Source organism: Myotis lucifugus, unplaced genomic scaffold (assembly GCF_000147115.1).
Source record: "Myotis lucifugus unplaced genomic scaffold, Myoluc2.0 scaffold_658, whole genome shotgun sequence".
Classification (NCBI taxonomy): domain Eukaryota; kingdom Metazoa; phylum Chordata; class Mammalia; order Chiroptera; family Vespertilionidae; genus Myotis; species Myotis lucifugus.
In genome coordinates this window covers 253,039-277,917 of record NW_005871706.1, presented here as the reverse complement: position 1 = coordinate 277,917, position 24,879 = coordinate 253,039, and the positions used below count along the sequence as shown (strand labels likewise).

Here is a 24,879-nt window from a genome sequence, read left to right as displayed (position 1 = left end):
GTTCACAGCAGCACTATTCCCATAGCCGTGAAGTTGAAGCAGCCCGAGTGTCCATCCCATAGATAAATGGATAAATGAAATGTGGTGAGTCCGCACAATGGAATCTTATTCAGCCTTAAAAAGGAGGGAGATTCTGATGTACACACCACATGGTGAACTTTGAGGACATTCTGTTACGTGACAGAAGCCAGTCACAGAGAGACAAATGCTGTGCGCTTCCACATGAGGTGCCCAGACTAGGTGAAGTCACAGAGACAGAAAGCAAAATGGAGGTTGCCAAGGGTCAGGGAGATTTTAAAAATCTAAGTATAGAATAAAATCCTAAGTGACAAGAAAGGGTAGCATGTTGTCATAGTCCCTCCTCCCACCCACTCTCCGCACCGCACGCACAGGAATTCTTTAGAATCACCGGTCACTCTCCCGCGTGCACCCGCAGCGGCTCTGCGCTGCACCTGGACTAAGTCCTCACTGCGCCAGCGGCTGCCTCCGGGCGCACGGCATCCCATGCAGCCACGCGGGCCCTCTGACATTTACTAGAACATCGTGAACTCCATCTTATCTCTGGCCGCTTGCTAGTCCTTTGGCCTCTGGGCACTTTCTCTCATTCTTGGCATGGCTGGTTCTCTCTCCAGCTTGAATGTCACCTGCAGGACTTCCCCCGCCATGGCATCTAGCACAGCCCTCCGCGCCACCCTCACTTGATGTCACGGGTCTCTGTTCACATCCTTCGCACACTCCTCATGGACTGCTAATACTTACCTTTCTTACTCACTGTCTTACTCTGTTTCCCTAGTGCTGTGGTCGGCAAACTGCGGCTCGCGAGCCACATGCGGCTCTTTGGCCCCTTGAGTGTTGCTCTTCCACAAAATACCACGTGCGGGCGCGCACTCACAGTGTGATTGAAACTTCGTGGCCCATGAGCAGAAGTCGGTAAGATCTCCCTGTGCTGTTTCAAAGACCCGCATGTGGCTCGCGAGCTGCAGTTTGCCGAGCCACAGTTTGCCGACCACTGCCCTAGTGGAATGGAAGCTCCATGAGAAAACCATGCCTACCTTGTTCACGCTGTATCCCCAGCTTTGGGCAGTGCCAGACACATAACAGCTCTGTACATACTGACCAACGGGAGAAATTAATACACGGAGTTGAGGGAGGCCAAGGACCGAAACCACACACGAGAGTGTTTAACTGAATATTCAAAACCCAGGTGGTGCGTCATCTTCTAGTCCTGACTCCTCTTCAGCTACACATTCAGCAAACATCATGAGCACCACAGTAACCTAAGCAGTTCCGCTCCCACGGAGCTCAGGTTCTAGAGGCCGAAAGACAAGAGCCGAATGAACCGACATGATGCCAGGTGGTTATGAGCACCGTTAGCGAAGAATAAAGCAGAAGGAAGAGCCACAATCTCTGTGGAAAGCTCTCTGGTAAAGGGGCGTCTGGACACCCTGAAGGAAGAGATGGTAGCTGGGGGGTGCGGTGGGACTGTGCTTGGCATGTTCGAGGTCAGGAAGGCCAGTGTGGTTGGAGCAAAATGAGCAGGCGAGAGAGAGCAGTAGACAAGCTCAGAGATGAAAGGGGCCTCCCAGGCCTGGGAGAGCTCTGGCTCCGGGAAGCCACCAAAGGGCTTTGAACAAAACGTGATCTAACTTACATTTTTACATTTGTTTTAGCTGCGATGGGGAATAAACTGGGGGGAGCACGGGCGCAGGCAGAGATACTGGGGCGGCTACTGCTGTAGTCTAGGAGAGGATGGGTGACGGCTTGGACTAGGGTGGGTAGCTGTGAAGATCGTGGTGCATGGTCAATTTGGGATACATTCTGAAATTAGGGCAGTATTTTAATATCTTAAAATGTGTCCATGTATACACACCAATACAACAGAAGGTCTGTTGAAGAGAGACTAAATTTTCATGGAAACCAGCATTTAAGTTTCAGTACCTTAGAGGCAGTTAAATTTAGCTCATGCTTGACTTCAAAGTCAAATTCAACCTTTACTACCAACTACCAAGGTAGTTTCAAGATAAGTCGCTTAACCTCTGTGCTTCAGTTCCGCATCTGTCCCTGGGGATAAAAACAGTGCCTTCCTCCTAGAGCTGTGAGAAAACCACCACCCTCGCCTGTTCTCTACCTCACGGCTCCTGCCTTCGTGGCTCTACTACATCTGTGATGTTCTTTGCGTACAACTTACTCACCACCCCCCACAGTAAGTTTAAGACAAGGACTTTCCTCAGTTTTGTTCTGATGTCCCATCAGTGCCTAGGAGAGTGCAGTGCACATAGTAGGTGCTCTTTAAATATCTGCTGCGTGAATGAAAGAAGAATGAAAACTTCTAGAAAATGCATTGCACATAAAGTTTCCTGAATAACACTATCATCTTTTGGTAAAACATGAAGTCACTTTAACGCTGGGTGCCAAGTTCAGCCTGACATGTTAGCTTCAGATGTTCTCGGTGACATAAACGTAGAGTAAATGTCCTGGCTCACTGCAATGTGGGCTTGAAGGGAGAAAAGGAAGTTTTCCAAGAAGAAAGATCTCCACGGTGCTGGTATTTCCCAACCTCTGCCCCCACCACTCCACAAGCACAGGTTTTAAAAAAGAACGAAGAATCAAACTGTGTGAAATATCCTGTAGACTGTTAAGGGAGATGGAGGAGTGCAGTCAGGGACAGAGGCAGGTCCATGCAAAACATGAACTGGTAGGACGGGTCCTGACTCCCCATCTTAAAGACCTGCTGTTAAGAGAAGAACAGCCGTGACTGGGCAGTGCTCGGGGCTGCCCACAGCAGCGATGCCCTTCAGTGGACTGACCGCTTTCTACAATGGTGGTGATTTTGAACTGGTTCAGCAATCTGAGGACCCTGGGAACATCTGGACAGGAGCCTCCCAAGAGAATGGTTCTGAGCAACTGCAGGTATAAAGGCCTATCAAATCAACTGGACTATTAAGAGACTTTAATCGTCCAATTTTATCACGAACAGAACATATGGGACACAAACTAAGAATAGCCCCAACATACCAAAATATTATTAAACATTTTTCTCTGCGCTTACTCTACTTTTTGACACTAAGCGTAAGACTGATATAAAGTCTTTTAAGTTAAGCAAAAGTACTTTTTTAAAAAAAGTTTGTTTCCTCAGATGTCACAGAGAGAAAACACCAAAAGCGTAAAAAAAGGAACTTCTAATTCCTCAACTTAGGTCCTAAACCACAAGTCAACCCAAATATACTAATAATGAAATCTCATTCCTAAAGTTTTCTTGTCTTAACTATTTCCGTTCTTACTTCGCAAATGACATTAAAACAGGGCTTTTCCCAGAACTGTTCTATCCTAATGTAGCATGTCCTACCCTCACGTTCCTGACGAACTAAAAATAGATTCAAGACAGCTACTGCTCAAAACAGCAAGGGACACTGAGGTGGTGCGAGGCAGAACCTAACACAGGATGGGCCAAGCTGGTCCTCTTATTTTTAGCACTTGGTGGGGGGAAATAAATCCAAAAAGCATTGTTTCCAAGTTAGTAAACAGTCATTCTACCAAAGCATCTTACTTTTCTACTAAAACATTAAATCCCCACATAAAGAAAAAAGCTTTCTAGAATGGTCTTCTTCTAGAGCAGCGGTTCTCAACCTGTGGGTCACGACCCCTTTGGGAGTCGAACGACCCTTTCACAGGGGTCGCCTAAATACATCCTGCATATCAGATATTTACATTATGATTCATAACAGTAGCAAAATTACAGTTATGAAGTAGCAACGAAAATAATTTTATGGTTGGGGGTCACCACAACATGAGGAACTGTATTAAAGGCGCGGCATTAGGAAGGTTGAGAACCACTGTTCTAGAGGGAGCTCCTGTTTTAATTATTATTGTGGTTTCATTTTAATAACTGGCCATATATAAAACTTACAAAATGCTATGACAGTTTCACAATATGCCTGTATGTAAGCCCAAAATACATCCCAAAACAAACACATTCAAATCTGAACACCACAGCTCTGCGATCTAAAATCCACCTGCAGTTACCTTTTAAAAATCTGTCATTTTAAATTATTTTTCATTTAAAAGCTCCAACAGTCCTGCTGCTTAAACTGCCTCCCATTTTGAAAATATGTTAACCTCAGTCTACCACTGCCATCCTAGATAAATGAGGCCCAGAATGTGGAAGAAGGCTTTTTCCTTCGATCCTAACATTATAGCAAGAATGACTTACATTCTCCTTCAAAGGTTTGACCTGAACACAAGTAAATGTCTCCTTACTTCTCAGTACAATCCCATCACCAACGCGCCTGCAAAGAGGAAGCTAACTCAGCATTTTGATAATACAGCTGCCCTGGTTGGTCACTGACAACTACTTCGGCTGCTGGATAATCTAAGACAGAAGAAGATAATGAGTAGCATGACCTAGCCTTATCAGGTGCCAGCTGCTGTTCTAAGGGGTTCACATAGGTAAACGTAGCTAATAATCCAAAGAGATGTATACATTTATTTTCCCATTTTATACAGGAGAAAACTGAACTCAGCTAGAAAGTTACAGAATAGATGGGAATTTAGTCAGTCTCACTGGGAAATGCACGATCTTAACCATACCCCAGTAATCTTACAGCAGAAAATCCCTTCTGAGGTGCAGTGACTTGCAAATAGAGGCAACCTTACTCCCCTGATGGCACAGCGCTTGTCCATTATTAGTTATGAATAAATGAATTTATGTATAGCATGTTAGTATTGCAGATATTATAGTCAGACTCTAACAACATTCAAACAGTGGTAAACTCCCTCTCTGATGAGTGTGTATATTAAAATAAAGAATGTTTCCATTGTCTGGTTCAAGATATATGTATAAAGTACCAGTAAATAAAGGGGGGGGGCGGGAAAGACACTTCAAGAACATATTCTTGCCCCCCAAATGCAGTCCTTTCTTGGTTTATCAAGTGTCTACTTTGCACCAGGCACCATAGCAGGCACTAAAGATAAGACAACATGTGAGTCATAATCCCCACCCTCAAGCAGTTCCAGATCCAACGGGGAAAGACATAGAAGAAAATCAACAATTAAAAGACAGCATAAGGTCTGCACAAGATACAGTGGAACAGAAAAGACACCAAGGAGGCACTCGGGGGCATCTGTTACTGCTTCACAGGGAGGTTACATTCCATCCATATCCATCCATCCCCCCATCCATATCCATCCATCCCCCCATCCATATCCATCCATCCCCCCATCCATATCCATCCATTCATTCACCCATCTATCCATCCACCTCTCATTCCTTCCTTCTACCCACCCCACCCCATCATTCATTCATTCATCCATCCATCCACCTATATAGAGCTCAGTAATGTTGTATCTTTAAAAGAAAACAATCTATTTTCTATTCACTTCAATATCTCCTGCTCTTTAAAGGAGGTATATATTTATATTATATTATATATATTTTATCACAATTTTTTAAAACCAAATATAAAAAACAGTGTGAGCCCTAACCAGTTTGGCTCAGTGGATAGAGCGTCAGCCTGCGGACTGAAGGGTCCCAGGTTCGATTCTGGTCAAGGGCATGTACCTTGGTTGCAGGCACATCCCCAGTGGGGGGTGTTCAGGAGGCAGCTGATCAATGTTACTCTCTCATCGATGTTTCTAACTCTCTATCCCTCTCTCTTCCTCTCTGTAAAAAATAAAATATACTTTAAAAAATAAAAAATAAAAAGCAGTGTGAAAAAGGGCACATGTAGTAATTCCCTTTGGGCATTTTAATTTACAAATTAAATCACAATGGATATTATTATTAGTGCAAATCATGCATAAATGAAAATGGAGATGATACTTAAGAAACTTCTATTTTCCCCCATCTTTCATGTCCCTTCACATAATTTCTAATGCATATGAAACAATTACATAATTGCCATTCTAATCACAACATCTCAAGGCAAAAAACTACTTTATTCACAATTCCCTAGACCAGAAATTACCAAACTTTTTTTTTCTTTCTTTTTTTTTAATATATATTTTATTGATTTTTTACAGAGAGGAAGGGAGAGGGATAGAGAGTTAGAAACATCGATGAGAGAGAAGCATCGATCAGCTGCCTCCTGCACACTCCCTAATGGGGATGTGCCCGCAACCAAGGTACATGCCCTTGACCGGAATCGAACCTGAGACCCTTGAGTTCGCAGGCCGATGCTCTATCCACTGAGCCAAACGGGTTAGGGCCTCACCAAACTTTTTGAGTGTGAGGCCATCTGTACAAAGTAAAATGAACAAGCAAACAAAAGCCCTTACAGGTGACCACCTGAGGGCCCCACGGCGTCCTTAAGGGCGGAAAAGTGGCACTTCTTTTGATGAAACTCCAGGGAAATGATGCCTGTTCTGTATCACAGGTAAAAGATTTGTTATGTAAAAGGTTAATTAATCAATTAATGGTCACCAAGCACAAACCTAAAACAAAACAGTCTTAAGTGACACTACTGCTCTGCTCTGCACAACTGACATTCAAAGTTCAAAGGGGCTACACATTGTTTCCCTGTGCAGCCTAAGTGTTAACATTTTTTAAAATTACTGCTGAAACCAAAATATCAATTCCTCTAATGGATCTGCATACAGTAAGAAAAGGGCTTTTAAAAAAACAGTTTTTTTAGCATTTTTAACTTTTTCCTTCATCTTGTCTTAAAAAATATTTATTGCCTGCTTTGTTCTGAATGTTCTTATCTCTCAATACCCTAAACATGACAATTATCTATTTTTTAAAAGGCTAGGTGACCAACCAACCATCTGACCAACCTGCCGGTACATATGACGCGCACTGGCAATTTAAAAATAAACGTTGATTCGCACATGTGCGATACATATAAAGCTCTCGCTGGCGCCAATAGCACGCATGTGTTTCGATCTGCCATTGTGATAGTAAATTTGGTTGCTTTTGACATTCTGAAGCTGAAAGAAAGCGGAGTCATCGACAGAATATGTCTGAAGACGAACTATTGGCACAAAAGATTGCAATCTAACATAATCGAAGCTGAAGTATTAACAGGATCTGAGGAAGGAGAGGTTGTTCTGATTCCAAGAATTGATTTGTCCCCGTCTGACACTGGCCTCCCATTTAAATTAATTCGAAGACAGTTTCCCATGATGCCAGCATTTGCGATGACTATTAATAAATCACAAGGACAAACTCTAGACAGAGTAGGAATATTCCTACCTGAACCCGTTTTCGGACATGGTCAGTTATATGTTGCTTTCTCTCGAGTTCGAAGAGCGTGTGACGTTAAAGCTGTAAATACTTCATTGCAAGGGAAATTAGTCAAGCACTCTGAAAATGGTTTTACTCTTAATGTGGTGTACAGGGAGATATTAGAATAAGTTTAATCTATCAGTTACTGTTTTTATCAATGTTGTTTTCATATGTCTTTGTTATTGTTGTTATATCATGTTATTGTTTATTTATTAATCAATTTATATATTATTTTCATATACATTTTACTAATTTTCTTTCATCTCTGACACTTCTATTATAGAGAAATGGCAAACAGTGATATTAATATATTTCTTCTAATTAATTTCCTTTCAATGTGCACGAATCCATGCACCGGCCACTAGTATGAGTATAATATAAATCAAATCACACCAAACTTTTTATGTTCTGCTAGATTAAAAAGGTTGCTAGATATTTTAAAATTTTGCATTACTTTTCATTTCCTTCTCAGCAATTTCCTCACTAGGACATCCATATATACAGAACGTTTCCATCTCTAAGATTAAATGTACTTTATTGTTTTTTAAAATTAGTAATTGGCACAGGATTATTTTTGGTCAATCATAATTCCTGACTGGCCATCACAGATAAGTATTTACAAATAAATACTAATACTATAGAAAACTAGCCATTGGATAACATTTTTAAAATATGTATATTTTTATTGATTTCAGAGAGGAAGGAAAAGGGTGAGAGGAATAAAAACATCAATGATGAGAGAGAATCATTGATCAGCTGCCTCCTGCATGCCCCCTACTGGGGATTAAGCCCGCAACGCAGGCATGTTCCCTGACCGGGAATTAAACAGTGACTTCCTGGTTCATAGGTCAACACTCAACCACTGAGCCACACTGGCAGGGCTGGATAACATTTTTAAATTCTAAAACCAACATGAGCTATAGTTTTAAACACAATTCATACTTCATGAAAGCAAGTGTTTACACTGTAAGAATATTACCAAAATATATTAACCTTGAAAAAACACAAAAGAAATTTTACTGAGATTGGAGAAATAAGATGTACAAAATGAAAAAGATAATATGGAAGTAAATGCCTATATGTCAAAACTCTTGATTTTAAGAAAAAAGAAAGGAAAAAAAAAACAAAAACTCCTGATTTTAAAAAAAGTGAATCTATTTGATAAAGTTAAATAAATTAACCAAAGATTCGATATCACATATGCAAAGAAACCTGTTAAAATTTTCAAGAAATTCTATTAATGACATGGCATTACAGTCAGACACACACTAATATTTTCTCCATAAAAACAGGAAGAATCTCTCTGGTGAGCTTCCGTGTGGTTTTCTATAATCTTGGGATCTAGTCGAACTCTACCCAGTCATATCCACTTGCACAGAGAAAGTCAGTGGCAAGCAGGACCAGCTGCAGCATTTCCAGGGCCTGGAGCCAAATGAAAATGCAGAGCCTCTTGCTCAAAATGTGTTCAGACTTGCAAGGCAGCAACAGCGGAGCATGACAGCAAGTGTGGGCACTTGTGAGTCCAGGCCACATGCCCGGAAGCTGGTCCCAATGACAAGTACAGATACAGGTCTGACAAAGAGAAAGCCCCTGACCTGACGTGGTTCCAGGTGAGTGCCTGGCAGATGACAGGTGCTCAGTATGACTTACTTGCTTGGAAATCCGAGGAATTCCGTTCCCAAAAAGGTCCATGAGCAAAGTGCTACCTCATCTCGTCAAAAAATTCAACCAATTAAATTACCACGACACTATTACACATCTGGAATCTGTACCAAACACTGACAGGAAGCAAAGAAACAATGTGCACTGAGTTATCTCGTAATGTTTAATTAGGAAGCTAATTAAGGCAAGGCTGAGCACTTCTCAATACTAGGACCCCAAAGACCCCTGTTTCCCCTGCCTGACTACTGTCTTCAAAGAAATGGACAAGAAGCTAAAGCTATGGCAGCTGGGAAGCAATTAACACAAGACATCCAATTCAGAACGTCTCCACCCCCACCAGGCACCGTGTCCCAGCCCTGCAGGAGAAGAATCCCTTCAGAAGGCAAAATAAGTCATCGGATTTGAGTAGATGAGTCACCTCGAGTTTCGTTCAGATACGCAGCTTGTTTTTCCTGGGGCGCCTCAGGTCCCGCCTGTCCAATTCCCTTCCTTTCAAATCCCCAGATTCTGGCCCCTGATCACTCAGGTTTTAGAAAATGGGAGACCTGACAAGAGGTGACAGTGTGGCTTCAGCCGGAAGGTGGCCCCTGGGGGAGAAGAGACTCTAGGAAGTAAAGGGGAGAGAGAGGGGAATCCAACACCTTTCACACAAGCCAGGGCTTCTCTGAGGCCTTAACCAGGCAGACACAGCCTTGATGCTCTTGGCATGATGACCCGCAAAGGGTTTCTTAAATGTTATATGGGCACCAACTGAAATTCTAATTATGAACAGCTCGCTCTTACTCTGGAAAGAGAGCTGATCTGTCCCGGGAATCCACTCTGCCAGGCAGTGCTTCAGGCATCTTAGGGTTCACTGCCATTCGGTAATTAATCTGTAGATCAAAGCCCTGAGGCAAGTATCCGAAACCCCGTTTTACAAGTAAGGAAACCAAGGCTCAGGAAGGTTAAATATTTTGCCCAGGGTCATTCAACTGGTTGGTGGAAATAAAACCCAGCTATACCTGACTATGAATTACAACTCTGACTTAATGTTTCTTTCAAGTGCCTACTTTAACTTAACTAATGCAACTTAAATGTAGCGGTAACAACAACAAAAAAACTATTGCAGCCGGAACCGGTTTGGCTCGGTGGATAGAGCGTTGGCCTGTGGACTGAAAGGTTCCAGGTTCGATTCCAGTCAAGGGCATGTACCTGGGTTGCGGGCACATCCCCAGTAGGAGATGTGCAGGAGGCAGCTGATCGATGTTTCTCTCTCATCGATGTTTCTAACTCTCTATCTTTCTCCCTTCCTTTCTGTAAAAAATCAATAAAATATATTTTAAAAAAAAAAGAACTATTGCAACATAAAAATTAAGAGTCACATGAAGACACACTGTATTCAACTCAGGCCATTTAACAAATATCTTTTGTGGGTCATTCTGTGCCAAACACTGTGCTAAGAGATGGATAAAAAGAAACAGTGAAGCCCTAACCGGTTTGGCTCAGTGGACAGAGCGTCGGCCTGCGGACTGAAAGGTCCCAGGTTCGATTCTGGTCAAGGGCATGTACCTTGGTTGAGAGCACATTCCCAATAGGAGGTGTGCAGGAGGCAGCTGATCGATGTTTCTCTCTCATTGATGTTTCTAACTATCCTCTCCCTTCCTCTCTGTAAAAAAGTCAATAAAAAATATTTTTTTAAAAAGAAACAGTGAAAACTAGTCAGGAACATATACTGCAAGAGGAAATATGCGAGCAAATAGACAATCCCAGTGCAGTGTGATTAGTACCAGGAGAAGTAATTTTAATCAGACACCTTTTCTGCTCTTCCTACTCCTCCCACCTTCTCCTTCTTCAGCTTCTGCTGACTCTTAAAATGTTTAGGAGAGTCTGGGGTCACACAATTGGCTGACCCTCATAATTGCAAAACCTTTCAGGCCAGCAAGTACACACCAGTATCAGAGGTTTTTCACCATCTTCCGTTTTCTCTCATGGGTTCTAATACTTTTACAATCAATTTCAAAAGAATACCTGTGCCCTGGCTGGGTGGCCCAGTTGGCTGGAGTGTCCTCTGGTATACCAAAAGACTACAGATCCAACCCGTCAGGGCACATTCGGGAGGCAACTGATTGATGTTTCTCTCCCACATCAATGTTTCTCTCTCTCTCCCTCCCGTTCTCTAAACATATTCTTGGGCAAGGTTTTTTTTTTTTAATAATTCTTTATTGTTAAAATTATTTCGTATGTCTCCCCTTTTCCCCCATTGACCTCCTCCAGCCCACCCCCGCACCTGAGGATTTTTTTAAAAAGTACAAATTGGTTATTACAGAAGAGTCATGGGGATATAAAGTACAGTATAAGGAATATAGTCAATAATCTATAATTATAAAAGGTTAATATGCTAATTAGACCAGACATCCTTCTGGACATTATTCTGGATGTCCTTCCAGATGAAGTTGGGGCCGGAGGGAAGCCGGTGCCGGCAGCTGGGGGAAGGAAGGCCTACTTATGCATGATTTTTGTGCATCGGGCCTCTAGTGTTCTAATAACTATGTATGGTGTCAGTGGATGCGAGATTTATCAAGATGATCACTTAGTAAATTATATAATGTCTCATCACTGAAACGAATATTGTATGTCAACTGTCATTGAAAAATTTTTAAAAAATGATTTCAATAAAGGGTTAAAAAGTAAGCCTCTAGCCCTAACTGGTTTGGGTCAGTGGACAGAGCGTCAGCTTGTGGACTTAAGGGTCCCAGGTTCGATTCGGTCAAGGGCATGTACCTTGATTGTGGGCACATCCCCAGTAGGAAGTGTGCAGGAGGCAGCTGAATTGATGTTTCTCTCTCATCAATGTTTATAACTCTCCATCCCTCTCCCTTCCTCTCTGTAAAAAATCAATAAAATATATTTTTTTTTTTAAAAAAAAAAAAAGCAAGCCTCTATCTTGTTTAAGCCATTATTATGCTGAGGCTCCCAATATTAACAGAATTTATGTGGCAATGGCTTAGGGATCAGCACAGGGACAGATGCTGCAGGAGGAAGGCTGGTGAGCCTTGTTAGGCCACAATAAAACATTTGGTAAAACCTGTGACACCTTGGAAAACAGCCTGCATGCCAACACGCCTGTAATTCTAGGGAAACTGGTTGAACAGTTTAGAATTTGGGTGCTTACTGGCTTCTTGCCACCTTAAGCAAGAAGTCCCACAAGAATGAGACAGACTCAAGCTACAGCTTGCTGATTTGCATGCAGGCATAAGAGGAAACACAGATGTGCCTGAGGCATGTCCATGGTCTCGTCTAAATTTACTCAGAGCCTAGTAATTCGGGGCTGAGTAGGATTGAAAGGCCAACTCCTTCAGTGTCCAGCAGGAAACAAGTTGCAAAACCCGCAGGGGATAGTCTCCAATGACCTGGCTCCAGAGGAGAACAGACCCTGAAGACCTTCCAGAGCGCCAGGGGCAAGGGAATTCCTGGGAGAGAGCAGACAGGGTGCTGACCAGGTTGTCAGGGACTCCCACACTGCCAGGCGGGGAGCCCCCACACTGCCAGGCAGGGAGCCCACACGCAGCCTGGCAGGAGCTGACAACGCTATGGACAGTTAGGGGTCTGCATACCCACTCTTTCCTTTTCCAACTGCAAGTTTTTATTTCCAGCCTCCTAACCTACTCCACCACACTACATGCTGAGGAGGGGGACAGCAGATAACGTATATTTTATTTTTTAATGTATTTTTATTGATTTCAGAGAGGAAGGGGGGGGAGAGGGAAACATCAATGATGAGAGAGAATCATTGATCTGCTGTCTCCTGCACGCCCCACACTGGGGATGGAGCCCGTAACCCGGGCATGTGCCCCAACCAGGAATTGAACTGACCTCCTGGTTCATAGGTCGACGCTCAACCACTGAGCCACACCGGCCAGGCAGATAATTTGTATTTTAATCTAAAGGTTCCTGGGCTGTAAGGAGTGGAACAAAAGTAGGTTTACAGTTGCAAGTACACAAAACACAGAGTTTATTCCTGTATTATTTATTAATTATTGTATTATTTTCTTGTATTACAACTGTAAACCTACTTTTGCCCACCCTGTGTACCTCCCAGAGATTCTGGGCTCTGAAGGTGACAGAGGGCTGTCTCCTTTGGGAAGGTGCAGAGTGTGGTCAACATTTGGGAAGAAGGGTTTAGAAAGAAAGGGCTAGACTGTTGTCCCCTTCTAGCATAAGGGAACTTTTAGCTGAACATATGGTTACCCAGTAAAAGTGTATTTCTCTGCTTCCTGGCAGTAGCCGTGGCCATGTGACTCAGGTTCTGGCCGGTGGGAGGTGAGCAGAGGTGATCGGAGCCACTTGCAAGCTGTGCCACTAAAGAGAAGGAGCACGACTTCTCCTTCCCCTCCCCGCCGGGCAGAACGCAGACAGACATGGCCCAAGAGATGGAAGCCATATGTTAGGAGAGTTGGTACAAGACCGAAGGCGCCTGGGCCCCTGCTGAGCACGGAGCTGCCACAGCAGCCCCTGCCTCCTGCCCAGACTTCTACTTAGAGAGAAATCAACGTCTATTTCCTTTAGGCAGCTGCCACTTCATGGCTCTCTGCTGCAATGGCCCACCCAATGATATCTCAACTCACGTGGCCATTCTCGACTCCTCCACAGCCCATACCCACCCTGTCATCCAATCCTATTGGCTCTACCCACAAAATACCTGGCCATCCGCTATCTGACCCTCCCCGCCCCCCTTCTCCACCACTGATCCTGGTCCTTATAATGGCTCCTAAGCTTTCTCTCTGCTTTCACTCTTTCCCCTTTATCTATTCTCTTCACAGCCGCCAGAGTGATTCTTTTAAAACATAAATCAGAATGCAAGCCCCATGAAAGCAGGGACTTCTGCCTGTATTGTTCACAGACAAGTAGAAACCCACAAGTCTGTGAAGCTGTGTCCCATTTTGCAACTGAACATACAAGTAGAAGGACTGCCTGTGTCAAGACTGCCACCTGGCCAACGATGATTACACCATCGTAAGAAGCATCCCCATTTCAAAGGTGCTGGAATGTGGAAGTGTGGTCCTGAACAACACTGTGCGTATATTGTGTTTCATCAAATATAAGATGCCACTGATTGTGAGCTGCCCCATTAGTTTTGCACCACCAAGAAAAAAGATACTGCCCATTAATCCACACAAAATGCCTAACGACAGACCCACACAGAGCAGTAATCATTTCACCAGCCTCTCACTACTCTGAAATTCCTTTCTTTTTTTGTTGCTGTTAATCCTCACCGGAGAATATTTTTTCCATTGATTTTTACAGAGAGTGGAAGGGAGGGGAGAGACAGAAAGAGAGAAACATCAATGTGAAGAGACATTGATTGGTTGCCTCTAGCACTCACTCGCCCTGACTGGGGATCGAGCCTGCAACCAAGGTACATGCCCTTGATTGGAATCGAACCCAAGACCTTTCAGTCCGCAGGCCGATGCTCGATCCATTGAGCCAAACCAGCCAGGGCTGAAATTTCTTTCTGAGGAATATGGAGTGTCTTTGACCTTCAGCTGATTGTCTGGGTGTGAAAGGCAATCCTTCTAATTGTATGTTCAGTTCCAAAATGTGACACAGCTTCACAGACTTGTGGTCTCTGCCTGTCTAAAGCTCCCTAATGCACTTGGTTGTTGCTTTGCAATAAAATATGAAATTGCAGTCATTCCTCCAATAACAAACAGTAGTAGTTCTTTGCTAACATCAGATTGACTCCCTATTAGTTTCCATTCCTTTCCTCATACAAAGTAACATTTCCTTTCATTGCTGATCAAAGTGTAATTTGTTTGAATGCATTTAAAGTGGCAACTAAATGCAACACAGGTAGCACTCAGCTGAAAGGACAATAACATGAACAGGTATAACCAGGTTGGCACATAAACAGGAAATGACACTGTGTCACAACTGCCACCTGGCCAATGGTGAGTACACCATTCCTAGAAGCATCCCCATTTCAGAGATGCTGGGATGTGAAAAAAGGGAGGGAGGGCTTCAGAGAGGACTGAAGCCCAGTTACAAGAACTCAGTAAATTTCTGCTACAAAATAATGAATAACTTCCTCCCCTGCCGCTGTGCCCTTGCTAAGTAGGCTCCAGCCACACTTGCTGTTCTTGGAGCAGATCCAGGATGCACCCCTGTGGCTGCTGTTCCCGGCACCTGGGAACACACTTCCCCCCAGATGGCTCTCTGTCGTCTTTAAGTTTCTACTCAAAAGCCACCTCCCCAAACTGCATACACTCCCCACGCCCACTGCTCTCCACCTCTTTAGCCCACTTTATCCTTCTTCATAGTACTTATCGCCAATGACAGCGCGGTGTACAGTGTTTTCCATGGCTCCTCTGCCTGGAATGAAGCTCCAGGCAAGCAGGGCTCGGGTGAGGTCTGACACGCAGCAAGTAAGCAGTAAATTCCCCGGAATGAGCAGGAAGACGTCTCCACCTAGACCAGCCGTGGGCAAACTACGGCCCTCGGACCGGATCCGGCCCGTTTGAAATGAATAAAACTAAAAAAAAAAAAAAAGACCGTACCCTTTTATGTAATGATGTTTACTTTGAATTTATATTAGTTCACACAAACACTCCATCCATGCTTTTGTTCCGGCCCTCCGGTCCAGTTTAAGAACCCATTGTGGCCCTCGAGTCAAAAAGTTTGCCCACCCCTGACCTAGACTCACTGTAAGAACCTTGAGAGAAAACACACTGTACAGAGCAAAGACCTGAAGGCCACAGGCCCCGGTCAGAGTCTTTCTCTCTTCTTCCCCCACAAGAGTAGAGGGTATTTGATGAGCTCCACCCTTAGCAATAACCAGGGCTTCCACTGCCCATCTCAAAAGGAACAATAAGCCCTGACTGGTTTGGCTCAGTGGGTAGAGCGTCGGCCTGCGGACTGAAGGGTCCCAGGTTCGATTCCGGTCAAGGGCATGTACCTCGGTTGTGGGCACATCCCCAGCAAGGGTGTGCAGGAGGCAGCTGATTGATGTTTCTCTCTCATCAATGTTTCTAGCTCTCTATCCCTCTTCCTTCCTCTCTATAAGAAATCAATAATATATATATTTTAAAAAGGAACAATAAAAATGCTTCCCTAGCCGGTTTGGCTCAGTGGACACAGCATCAGCCCTCAGACTGAGAGGTCCCGGGTTTGATTCCAGTCAACTTACGCACATACCTAAATTGCAGCTCAATCCCTGGCCCTAGTTGGGGTGTATGCGGGAGGCAACCAATCGATGTGTCTTTCTCACATGGATTTCTCTCTCTCTCTCTCTCTGTCTCTCCCCCTCCCTTCCACTCTCTCTAAAAATCAATGGAAAAATATCCTTGTGTGAGGATTAACAACAACAATAAAAATTGCTATAAACAGTAAAACTTGCTCAGGTTATTTCTGTTTTGCAGGTAGTTTAGTAAAGGGATTAGAACTCTTGGATTAGCATCCAGGTTCTACTGCATATTAGTTGTGTGCCTTTCAATGAATTATTAATTTTATTAGCCTCAGTTTTCTTATCTTTAAAATGGGGATAATAACACCAGCCTTGCTGAGCAAGTTAAGTCCTTAATATATGTGCTATATTAAGAGCTCAATAAATGTCAGCTGATATCATTATCATTCTCCGTCTCTTGGTTAAAATGAATAAAATAAAAAGAAGGGGCCTGGGAAGCTGCATCCCACACTCCTACCAGGACTGAAGAGGAATCCTGGGTATAGTGGTGGCAGCAACCATCTACCTGGGAAAAGTGAGCTTAAGTTCTGAGGTCTGTCCCAAAGAAAGAAAAGGTCTTAAAGATGGAGATGTCTGCTCTGGCCAGGTGGCTCAGTTAGTTGGAGTGTCGTCCCACACACCAAAAGGTTGCTGGTTCAATTTCCAATCAGGGCACATACCTAGGTTTCGGGTTCTATCCCCAGTTGGGTTGCGTACTGGAAGCAACCGATTGATGTTTCTCTCTCACATTGATCTCTCTCTCTCTCTCTTTCTCTCTCTCTCTCTCTAAACATATCCTCAGGTGAGATTTAAAAAAAAAAAAGATGGAGATGTTTGCCAGGCCAGTGTAGCTCAGTGGTTGAGTGTTGACCCATGAACCAAGAGGTCATCAGGTTTGATTACCAGTCAAGGCACATGCCCCAGGTGCAGGATTGATCCCCAGTAGGAGGCGTGCAGGAGGCGGCTGATAGATGTTTCTATCTCTCTATCCCTCTCCCTTCCTCTCTCTAAAATCAGTAAAAACATATTAAATAATAATAATAATAAAAAGATGGAGATGTTAGAGAAGAAAGGCCAGGGGAGGGGATCTCCAAGTTGGCTCATCTTTGAAAGGTTTAAAGGAACCCACCTGCATCTCCAAAATCTGTTCCTTGTCTGGATTTCCTGGTTCCTCCCGCCCACCATCCTTCTCCAAGCTAGAAACCAAGGACTCGATTCTTCTTTACTCCTTCCCCACCCCCACCCCCACCCCCTTCATAACAAACTGATCATTCAAGGTGGGTTAACCTAGATCCTGGATATTTCTGATGTCTGCCCTCCTCCATACCCACTGCCAGCGCCTTACTTCGGACCCCACCGCCTCACTCCTCGAGAGCAACAGAGCCTCCTGCCCTGCAGCCACCTTCCACCAATCCACCTTCGACACCTTTGCCAAGTCTAAGATCCCTCAAAGGCTTCCTACAGTCCTACTGACAAAGTTGAAACTCCTAGGCATGTCTGCAAACCCTCCAAGATCTGGCTCCCCCGGCAAAATCCCGTCTCCAGTCCCACTACTGCTCGCTCTTTCCTGATCCTGTGTCACAGCCAGTTCCAAGGGCCCTTCCCCGGCAACTACTGCTCAGCATAACTATCATTTTTTTCTTGCAAGTCTCCACCAACACACTGCCCCACCAGGGTCCCTTAATGTCTTGTCCCTACCACCACCACAATAGTAAGCACCCGGTACTGCTATTGTGGGATTCCTATCTACCTATCTATCTATCTATCTATCTATCTATCTATCTATCTCCATCTCTTACCATCCACTTGTTAAATTATAATTTAAGAAAAAGGACTGTCGCCCTGATCGGTTTGGCTCAGTGGATAGAGCGTCAGGCTGGGGACTGAAGGGTCCCGGGTTCGATTCTGGTCAAGGGCATGTACCTTGGTTGCGGGCACATCCCCAGTAGGGGGTGTGCAGGAGGCAGCTAGTCAGTGTTTCTCGCTCCTCCATGTTTCTGACTCTCTGTCCCTCTCCCTTCCTCTCTGTAAAAAATCAATAAAATATATTTTTTTTAAAAAAGAGGAAGAAGAAAAAGGACTGTCTTTCTCCTTACCTATGTAACACATTGCTGGGAATACACAGCATCATTTTTTTTTAATGTATTTTTATTGATTTCAGAGAGGAAGGGAGAGAAAGATAAAAATATCAATGATAAAAGAGAATCTCTGATCGGCTACCTCCTGCATGCCTACACTGGGGATCAAGCCCACAACCTGGGCATGTGCCCTGACCGGGAATCAAACCATGACCTCCTAGCTCATAGGGTGACGTTCAACCACTGAGCTATGCTGGCCAGGGCACAGCATCTTTTTAAAAAATGTTTGTTGAATGAACATTCTGGAGGGGTGTGATGAAAGTCAGTACCAAGAAAGACTATAAATTGGATTGTATCATGCATTCTATAGAAAAACTATGCAGATCATGCATGTTAGGATAGCCTATCTAATAAAGAGGGAATATGCTAATTGACCCCTCACACTGTTGCAAATGGCGGCACCCACAGCCAATAAGGAGAGAATATGCTAATTGATTGCCCCTCCCTCAAAGATGGCGGTGCCCACAGTCAATAAGGAGGGAATATGCTAATTTACTGCCACGCCCTCAAAGATGGCAGCACCCACAGCCAATAAGGAGGGAATATGCTAATTTACTGCCACGCCCTCAAAGATGGCGGCACCCACAACCAATAAGGAGGGAATATGCTAAATGACTGCCCTGCCCTCAAAGATGGCGGCGCCCCACAGCCAATAAGGAGGGAATATGCGAATTGACTGCCCCGCCCTCAAAGAGGCGGTGCCCACAGCCACAAGATGGCGGCACCCAGTCCCCTCAGCCCCCCAGCCGCCCAGGGTCGCCCGAGGCTCAGGTAACCAGGGCCGCCCAAGGCTCAGGTAACCAGAGCCGGCTGAGGCTTGCGCTGCCGGCAGTGGCAGCAGCAGAGGTGTGGGTTCCCAACCCTGAGGGCTCCCGGACTGTGAGAGGGGGCAGGCTGGGCTGAGGGACCCCCCTCCAGTGCATGAATTTTCATGCACTGGGCCTCTAGTCCTATATAATAAAAGCCTAATATGCAAATCAACTAAACGGCAGAATGACCGGTCGCTATGACATACACTGACCACCAGGAGACAAACGCTCAACGCAGGAGCTACCCCCAGAGGGAGGCAACCATCGCCCTGCAGAGGGAGACAACCAGCGAGCAGGTGGCACCAGCCGGCCAAGGCGGGTGCCAGCGGGGGACCCACCAAGTGCCCCACAGATAGGCCCTGATCGCTGGCCAGGCCTAGGGACCCTACCCATGCACTAATTTTGTGCACTGGGCCTCTAGTTTATATAGAAGTTGTGATGTATTTATTGCCAGTTGTTAAGCAGTAAAGTGTAATTTAAAAAAAAAGCTTTTAGATAAGGAAAGCTGAGTTTGAACTCCAACTCTATCACTTCTAAGCCAGGTCACTATGGACAAATTACTTAATCTAAACCTCCGTTGCCGCACCTATAAAATAAGAGAAAGTGAAGGACCTCCTTGATTGTAGTCTTTATCAAATGAGACAATGGTGGCAAAGAGCCTGACACAGACCAGGCTTCTAAGCTGTTAATAAATGTTGGTTCCTGACTGTCGAATCTCAGTGGAGGGGATGGGAAAAGATCAACCAAATAACTCGTATGTGTATATGCATAACCCATGGACACAAACAATAGGGTGGTGAAGGCCTAGGGCAGGCTAGAAGGGGGTCAATGTAATACTTTCAACAATAGAGATTTTATTTTTTAAATATCAGTCCCTTACCCTAGCTGGTTTGGCTCAGTGGATAGAGCGTCGACCTGCGGACTGAAGGGTCCCGGGTTTGATTTCAGTCAAGGGCACATGCCTGGGTTGTGGACTCCACCCTTAGCAGGGGGAGTGCAAGAGGCAGGTGATCAATGATTCTCTCACATCAGTTTCTCTCTCTCTCTCTCTCTCTCTCTCTCTCTCTCTCCCCTCTCCCTTCCTCTCTGAAATCAACAAAAACATGTATTTTTTTAAATGTCAGTCCCTTTCCACTAAGAGAGTGCAACTAAAAGTTCAAGGTCCTGTGGACGAAAGGGGCCACATGCTACCCTGGCCAGCTCAGGGAAGGCCTGCACGGCAGTCTTGCAAACTCAAGGACCTAGGGCAGGGGTGGGCAACCCCTGGCACACGTGCCAAACATGACACGCCAGTAACTCTTGCTGGCACGCGAAACCCTCTCTTATAATCTTCCATTTACAATTTTTTTCTTAATATCGACTTTTTTATTTTTCAGATAAATTCAGTGTAGGTGCATCTTAGATAAATAAATAATTTTACATAACAAGTTATCTTAAAGACCATAGACATGGATCGACAAGAGAGGGGAAGAACAATTTCTATGCTTCTGCCTTAACTCTCCCTGCCTTCCTAGATCCGACCAGTGTTTTGGTTTCATCCACATACGCTTGTGAATCTTTGTTCTCAGTGATGAATTTTGTTAAGTCTCATAATAGGAGTAGCCTGACGGATGAAAGCAGTAGCTCGTGCATATCTCTGAAGGTCATGAAATATAAACCTGATGTAAAATCTCTGTCATCAGTGATGCAGCAGAAGTCCCACTGATAATATCAAACACAGTCATAAAGTTTTCTGTCAGACTATCAGTGTACATGTATACATTAAAAAATAAATGTATTTTTCATCATCATATACTGTGTTTTTGTCACTCGAATGAATTTTATTATTTCTTCAAGGTTCTTCACATACGTACACCTTAAGAGATATCAAGTAGGTGTAACATGTTCTCAAAAAATTAGGGTTGGCACACAGAAGAATTTTGAGTCAGAGATTTTGCTGGTTTTGGCACGCACTCACAAAAAGGTTGCCCACCCCTGACCTAGGGTGACCACAAAGGATGGTCTGAAATTAAACTTTAACTAAGGGCAGTTATGGTGGGTAGTCAACTCCTAGGCCGGTATGGGCCCTGACAAGGTCAATTTTTACCTTGACTGAGCTTACTGTCTTTTTGCATCTACAATAACATATCATTGAAATGTCAAGGTAACTTGTAATTTTCCTTTTTTCTGGACCCCTCAGGATACAACCAAATGATCTTGGTGCCAGGACAGACACCATAAATTCCTTCCTTGTTATTGTTATCATGTTAATTGTTGACTGTTAACTGTCCTGTACCCACCTAAGTAATGTGTCTATCATTTTACTTTTTATCCATCCCAGAGGTTTACACGCTTTGCTTTCTCCCACCTCCCTAATCTACCAGCAACAGATTTCCTATAACCCACCTATGTCTCCTCCTTTGATTGAAAAGTATAAAATTAGGTAAAAAATAAAAAATTTAAAAAAAGCCATTCTCCGGAGCATTATCCCAAACTGTTGAGATTCTGCTTCCCAGCAATTTTCGACAGTTTGGCTCAAATAAACTCACAAAAATTCTTTACAGGTTTGAATGTTTTTACATTAACAGTCCCATATTCTACATTTGAGAGGGAAGACTTACCACTCTTCTAAAACCTTGACCACACCCTAAACCCCAGCCAGCCATCTTGAAGATGAACCAGGTCATAAAGATTTAACAAAAGAAAAAAAAAAAAAGCGAGTCATTTCAATGCAATTTCATCACCACAGTTGAAAACAGTTTAAAATACCTGCCCTACTCACAGCACCAGTTTGGTATATGAAAAACACCACCTGAGCAGGGCGCAGAATGAATATAATGTAAATAATGACCCTTTGGAATGTGGGCTCATGACGAGGATGAACTGAGTCATAGATCTGCTCCGCAGAGCAATGAATTGCCTGCCATGCGCTATACACAGAAAGAGCAGCAATGAAGTTAACCAACTACTCTACTTTGAAAGCACAAGAGAAGAAATGTACAAGAACTCAAGGTGATCTATGAGAGACCCCAAAGTGCCAGACTGTAAAATCTTCTAGAGCTACCAGTCTGGTTACAGCAGCGTCTATTTATCTTGGACGATATCCTCATACATTTTCATTTTGTTAAAAAGATGAAACTCTGCCTGGCCTAACTCCCTATTTTAGATGGAAAGATCACTCACAGTCTTGCCTGATTTCACCCTGAGATGTATGTTTGAATTTTTAGTAACATAAGTGTATTATTTTCTAACTAAATGAATGTCACCTACCCTGTCGGCGACAGAAGTTCCCACCAATAGAGTGACAATGCAAAGACAAAAGCTTTGGAAATATCTCTGTTGACAACCGCTCACCTAATCGCAGAATTAAAGGAAATGGATTTAAGGAGGGGGAAAAAAAACACACCTTAAGAAGATTTTTTTAAAAAAACAAACCAAAAACTGTTCTAGGTTCTGCTGAGAGTAAAATTACCAGGTATTTAACTACCCCTTTGTATTGAGGCCAACTAATTTGTTGAACATAATTTTAGATTGATCTTATATTCGCGAATTATGATGCTCGCATGATTTTAATATTCTGTTGATCTTGATAGATGTTTTTCTATCTCCTCCACTACCATTACATTTGTCCTTATATGGTCACAAAAAAGTTAGACCTTCCTCAAGGACTGGATAGAGTGAAGAGCCACAGTTCAAATATACAGAATCTTTAACTGGTCTGTATGCTTTATTGGTTTGATAACAATTGCTTGGTGAAAAGTCAAGTATGTAAAAACTTCTAAACCAGGGACAATTTAGAGAATGTCAAGGGGAAAAAAAAAGTAAAGGACTATTAAAAAACACAGATTCTTTGTCTTAAGAGAAACTACTATTAGAATTAATAGTAAAGAAAAAAGGGAGGAGGACACGTAAAAACTACATAAAACTAAGTGCCCCTAAGGGTAACGCATAGTTCCTGCCTGAATAAAAGAAACTGTCCAATAGTCTCCTAATTTAAGATTACGCTCCTGATGCAGTTGAGACAACAGAGACAGTAACACAGAATGGGCAATCCCGACTTTGCAAACAGCCAAGTAGCACAATCAACAAAATTATTTGCTTCCTTTCCTACCTGACCCTTAACCCACCACTTGCATGCCCCATCCCTAGAGAACTTTTGTTACCAAGTAAATACAGGGTGGAGCGAAAGGTTTACAGTTTGGGGTACAGAAAACCCAGTTTATTTCTGTATTGTTCTTTATTAAATATTGTCTTACTTTCCATATGAGCAACTGTAAGCCTACTCTTGCTCCACACCCTGCACATTGAAACTCTGTAGCTAAAACTGAAGCATAGAAGTTTTATAGTACAACCAACGTGATGGATGGCTGCTTTCACAACACTCTAGGGAAGTTCTGTATGAACCAGCGGAAGAAATGAGGTAGAGATTGAAGAGAGGGAGGTCAGCAGGGGTCCTGGGAGGGGTCCAATTTGTGAAAAGGGAGAAGTCAGGAGAATCACATGAAAATTCCTTGTACCCTAACTGCCACTGTTTTTATGACAATCATGTTAAATAACCTCAGATTATTTAAAGTTTAAAGCATCAAGAAAGGAATCTGTAAGACTCCCTTCAGAATCGTAACAGGGGCAGTTTTACAAAGCCATTTGCTTCCAGTTGCTTGTCGTTCCCTGTCTGCTACAGCAAAACCAAGTTTGAAAGGGACAAAAACCAGGAAAAAAAGGCTGAATTAAAGAGAAGTGGGCCAGGAGTCATAAGTGGCCTGTGAAATCACTAGAATTTAACTGGAATTCACTAAGCTGTGGAGAATATACATGGTGTGTGTGTGTTTTTATTAATATCAAATAATCTGTCTGCAGGCCGCCCCCAAACACAAACGTGTGCTTAATCAACTTACACAATGAAGTAGCCATACACACTGGGGTTTTCAAATACTTCCCTTAAAAATGCAGACACACATTCCGACTTCACCCCAAAATTAATTCTCTAAATCTCTGCAGCAGCCAGGCGCGAGCGCACGCGCGGGCGCGCACACATTGAACTTGCTGTGAATCTAGCCCTTGTTGCTTCAATACCCCGAAGAAAAGAATAAACGCCGCGATAGGCTCTTCTCTTCAGGCCCGAAGAGAAGATTCGAAAAGAAGCAAATGGAGTCCAGGATGAAGGCAGAAGGCGAGGGGTACGGGAGAGTACAACCGGGGACCCTCTCAGGGGGGACTCGCCTCCTCCTTGGAAAATGTCATCTCCGTCCCCTCGCCTCTGGCCCAAGATCACCCCTTTCCAAAGCGCCAAAGAGTTGCCAACTCCTCTCCCCAGGTGTCCCCCAACCTCCTCACCTCATCAGCGCTCAGCTCCTCCATCGCTTTCCTCTTAATGGTGAAAGGCGTTAGGGAGCGATCCTTCTGTGCTTTGAGACCAGGGCGCGAGGCGGGTGGAAGGTGTCGGTCGGGCTGCCGGGTCCCCCGAATGGGGGAGGCTTCAGAATTGCATAGTCAGAGGTGAACAAATAAGAACACACGAGGCACTGGACCGCCTGGGCGCCGGTCACCCCGATCGCCCCGGAGCCTCCTCCAGCGGCTGGAACCCCGCGCAGCCTGCTCCGGCCGCCACTGCTGCGGCCACAGGGTTACCCGGAGGCGCCACGGACTACCCGCTGCCGCCCGGGTGGTCCCGGCCGGGGAGCTCGGTCTCCAGCTCGCCGCGTGCCCCGAGCCCGGCGTGTCTTCGTGGCGGTGGCGGCGTGGCCGCGGGGCCTCCTCCGGATCCTGCTGCCCTTCCCCCCCTTGATCCTCGGTGGAAAACTGGGCGACTGCAGAGTGACACCCCGAGGGTGGGCGACCCCAGAGCCGCCCCGGCGGAGCCCGCGGTGACGG

The 24,879-nt window shown here is 44.3% G+C and overlaps 1 protein-coding gene across 2 annotated transcripts in view; it reads right to left on the bottom strand.

Moving 5' to 3' along the window:
* Positions 1-24,869, bottom strand: part of UBE4B (ubiquitination factor E4B) — an 87,817-nt gene extending 62,948 nt beyond the window's left edge. For both annotated transcript variants that reach the window (XM_006105283.3, XM_006105284.3), the window contains exon 1: positions 24,343-24,869. In XM_006105283.3, the coding sequence (XP_006105345.1) occupies positions 24,343-24,366 (24 nt within the window). In that variant the 5' untranslated portion in view covers positions 24,367-24,869. The remainder of the gene's footprint in view (positions 1-24,342) is intronic.
* Positions 24,870-24,879: the final 10 nt, after the last annotated feature.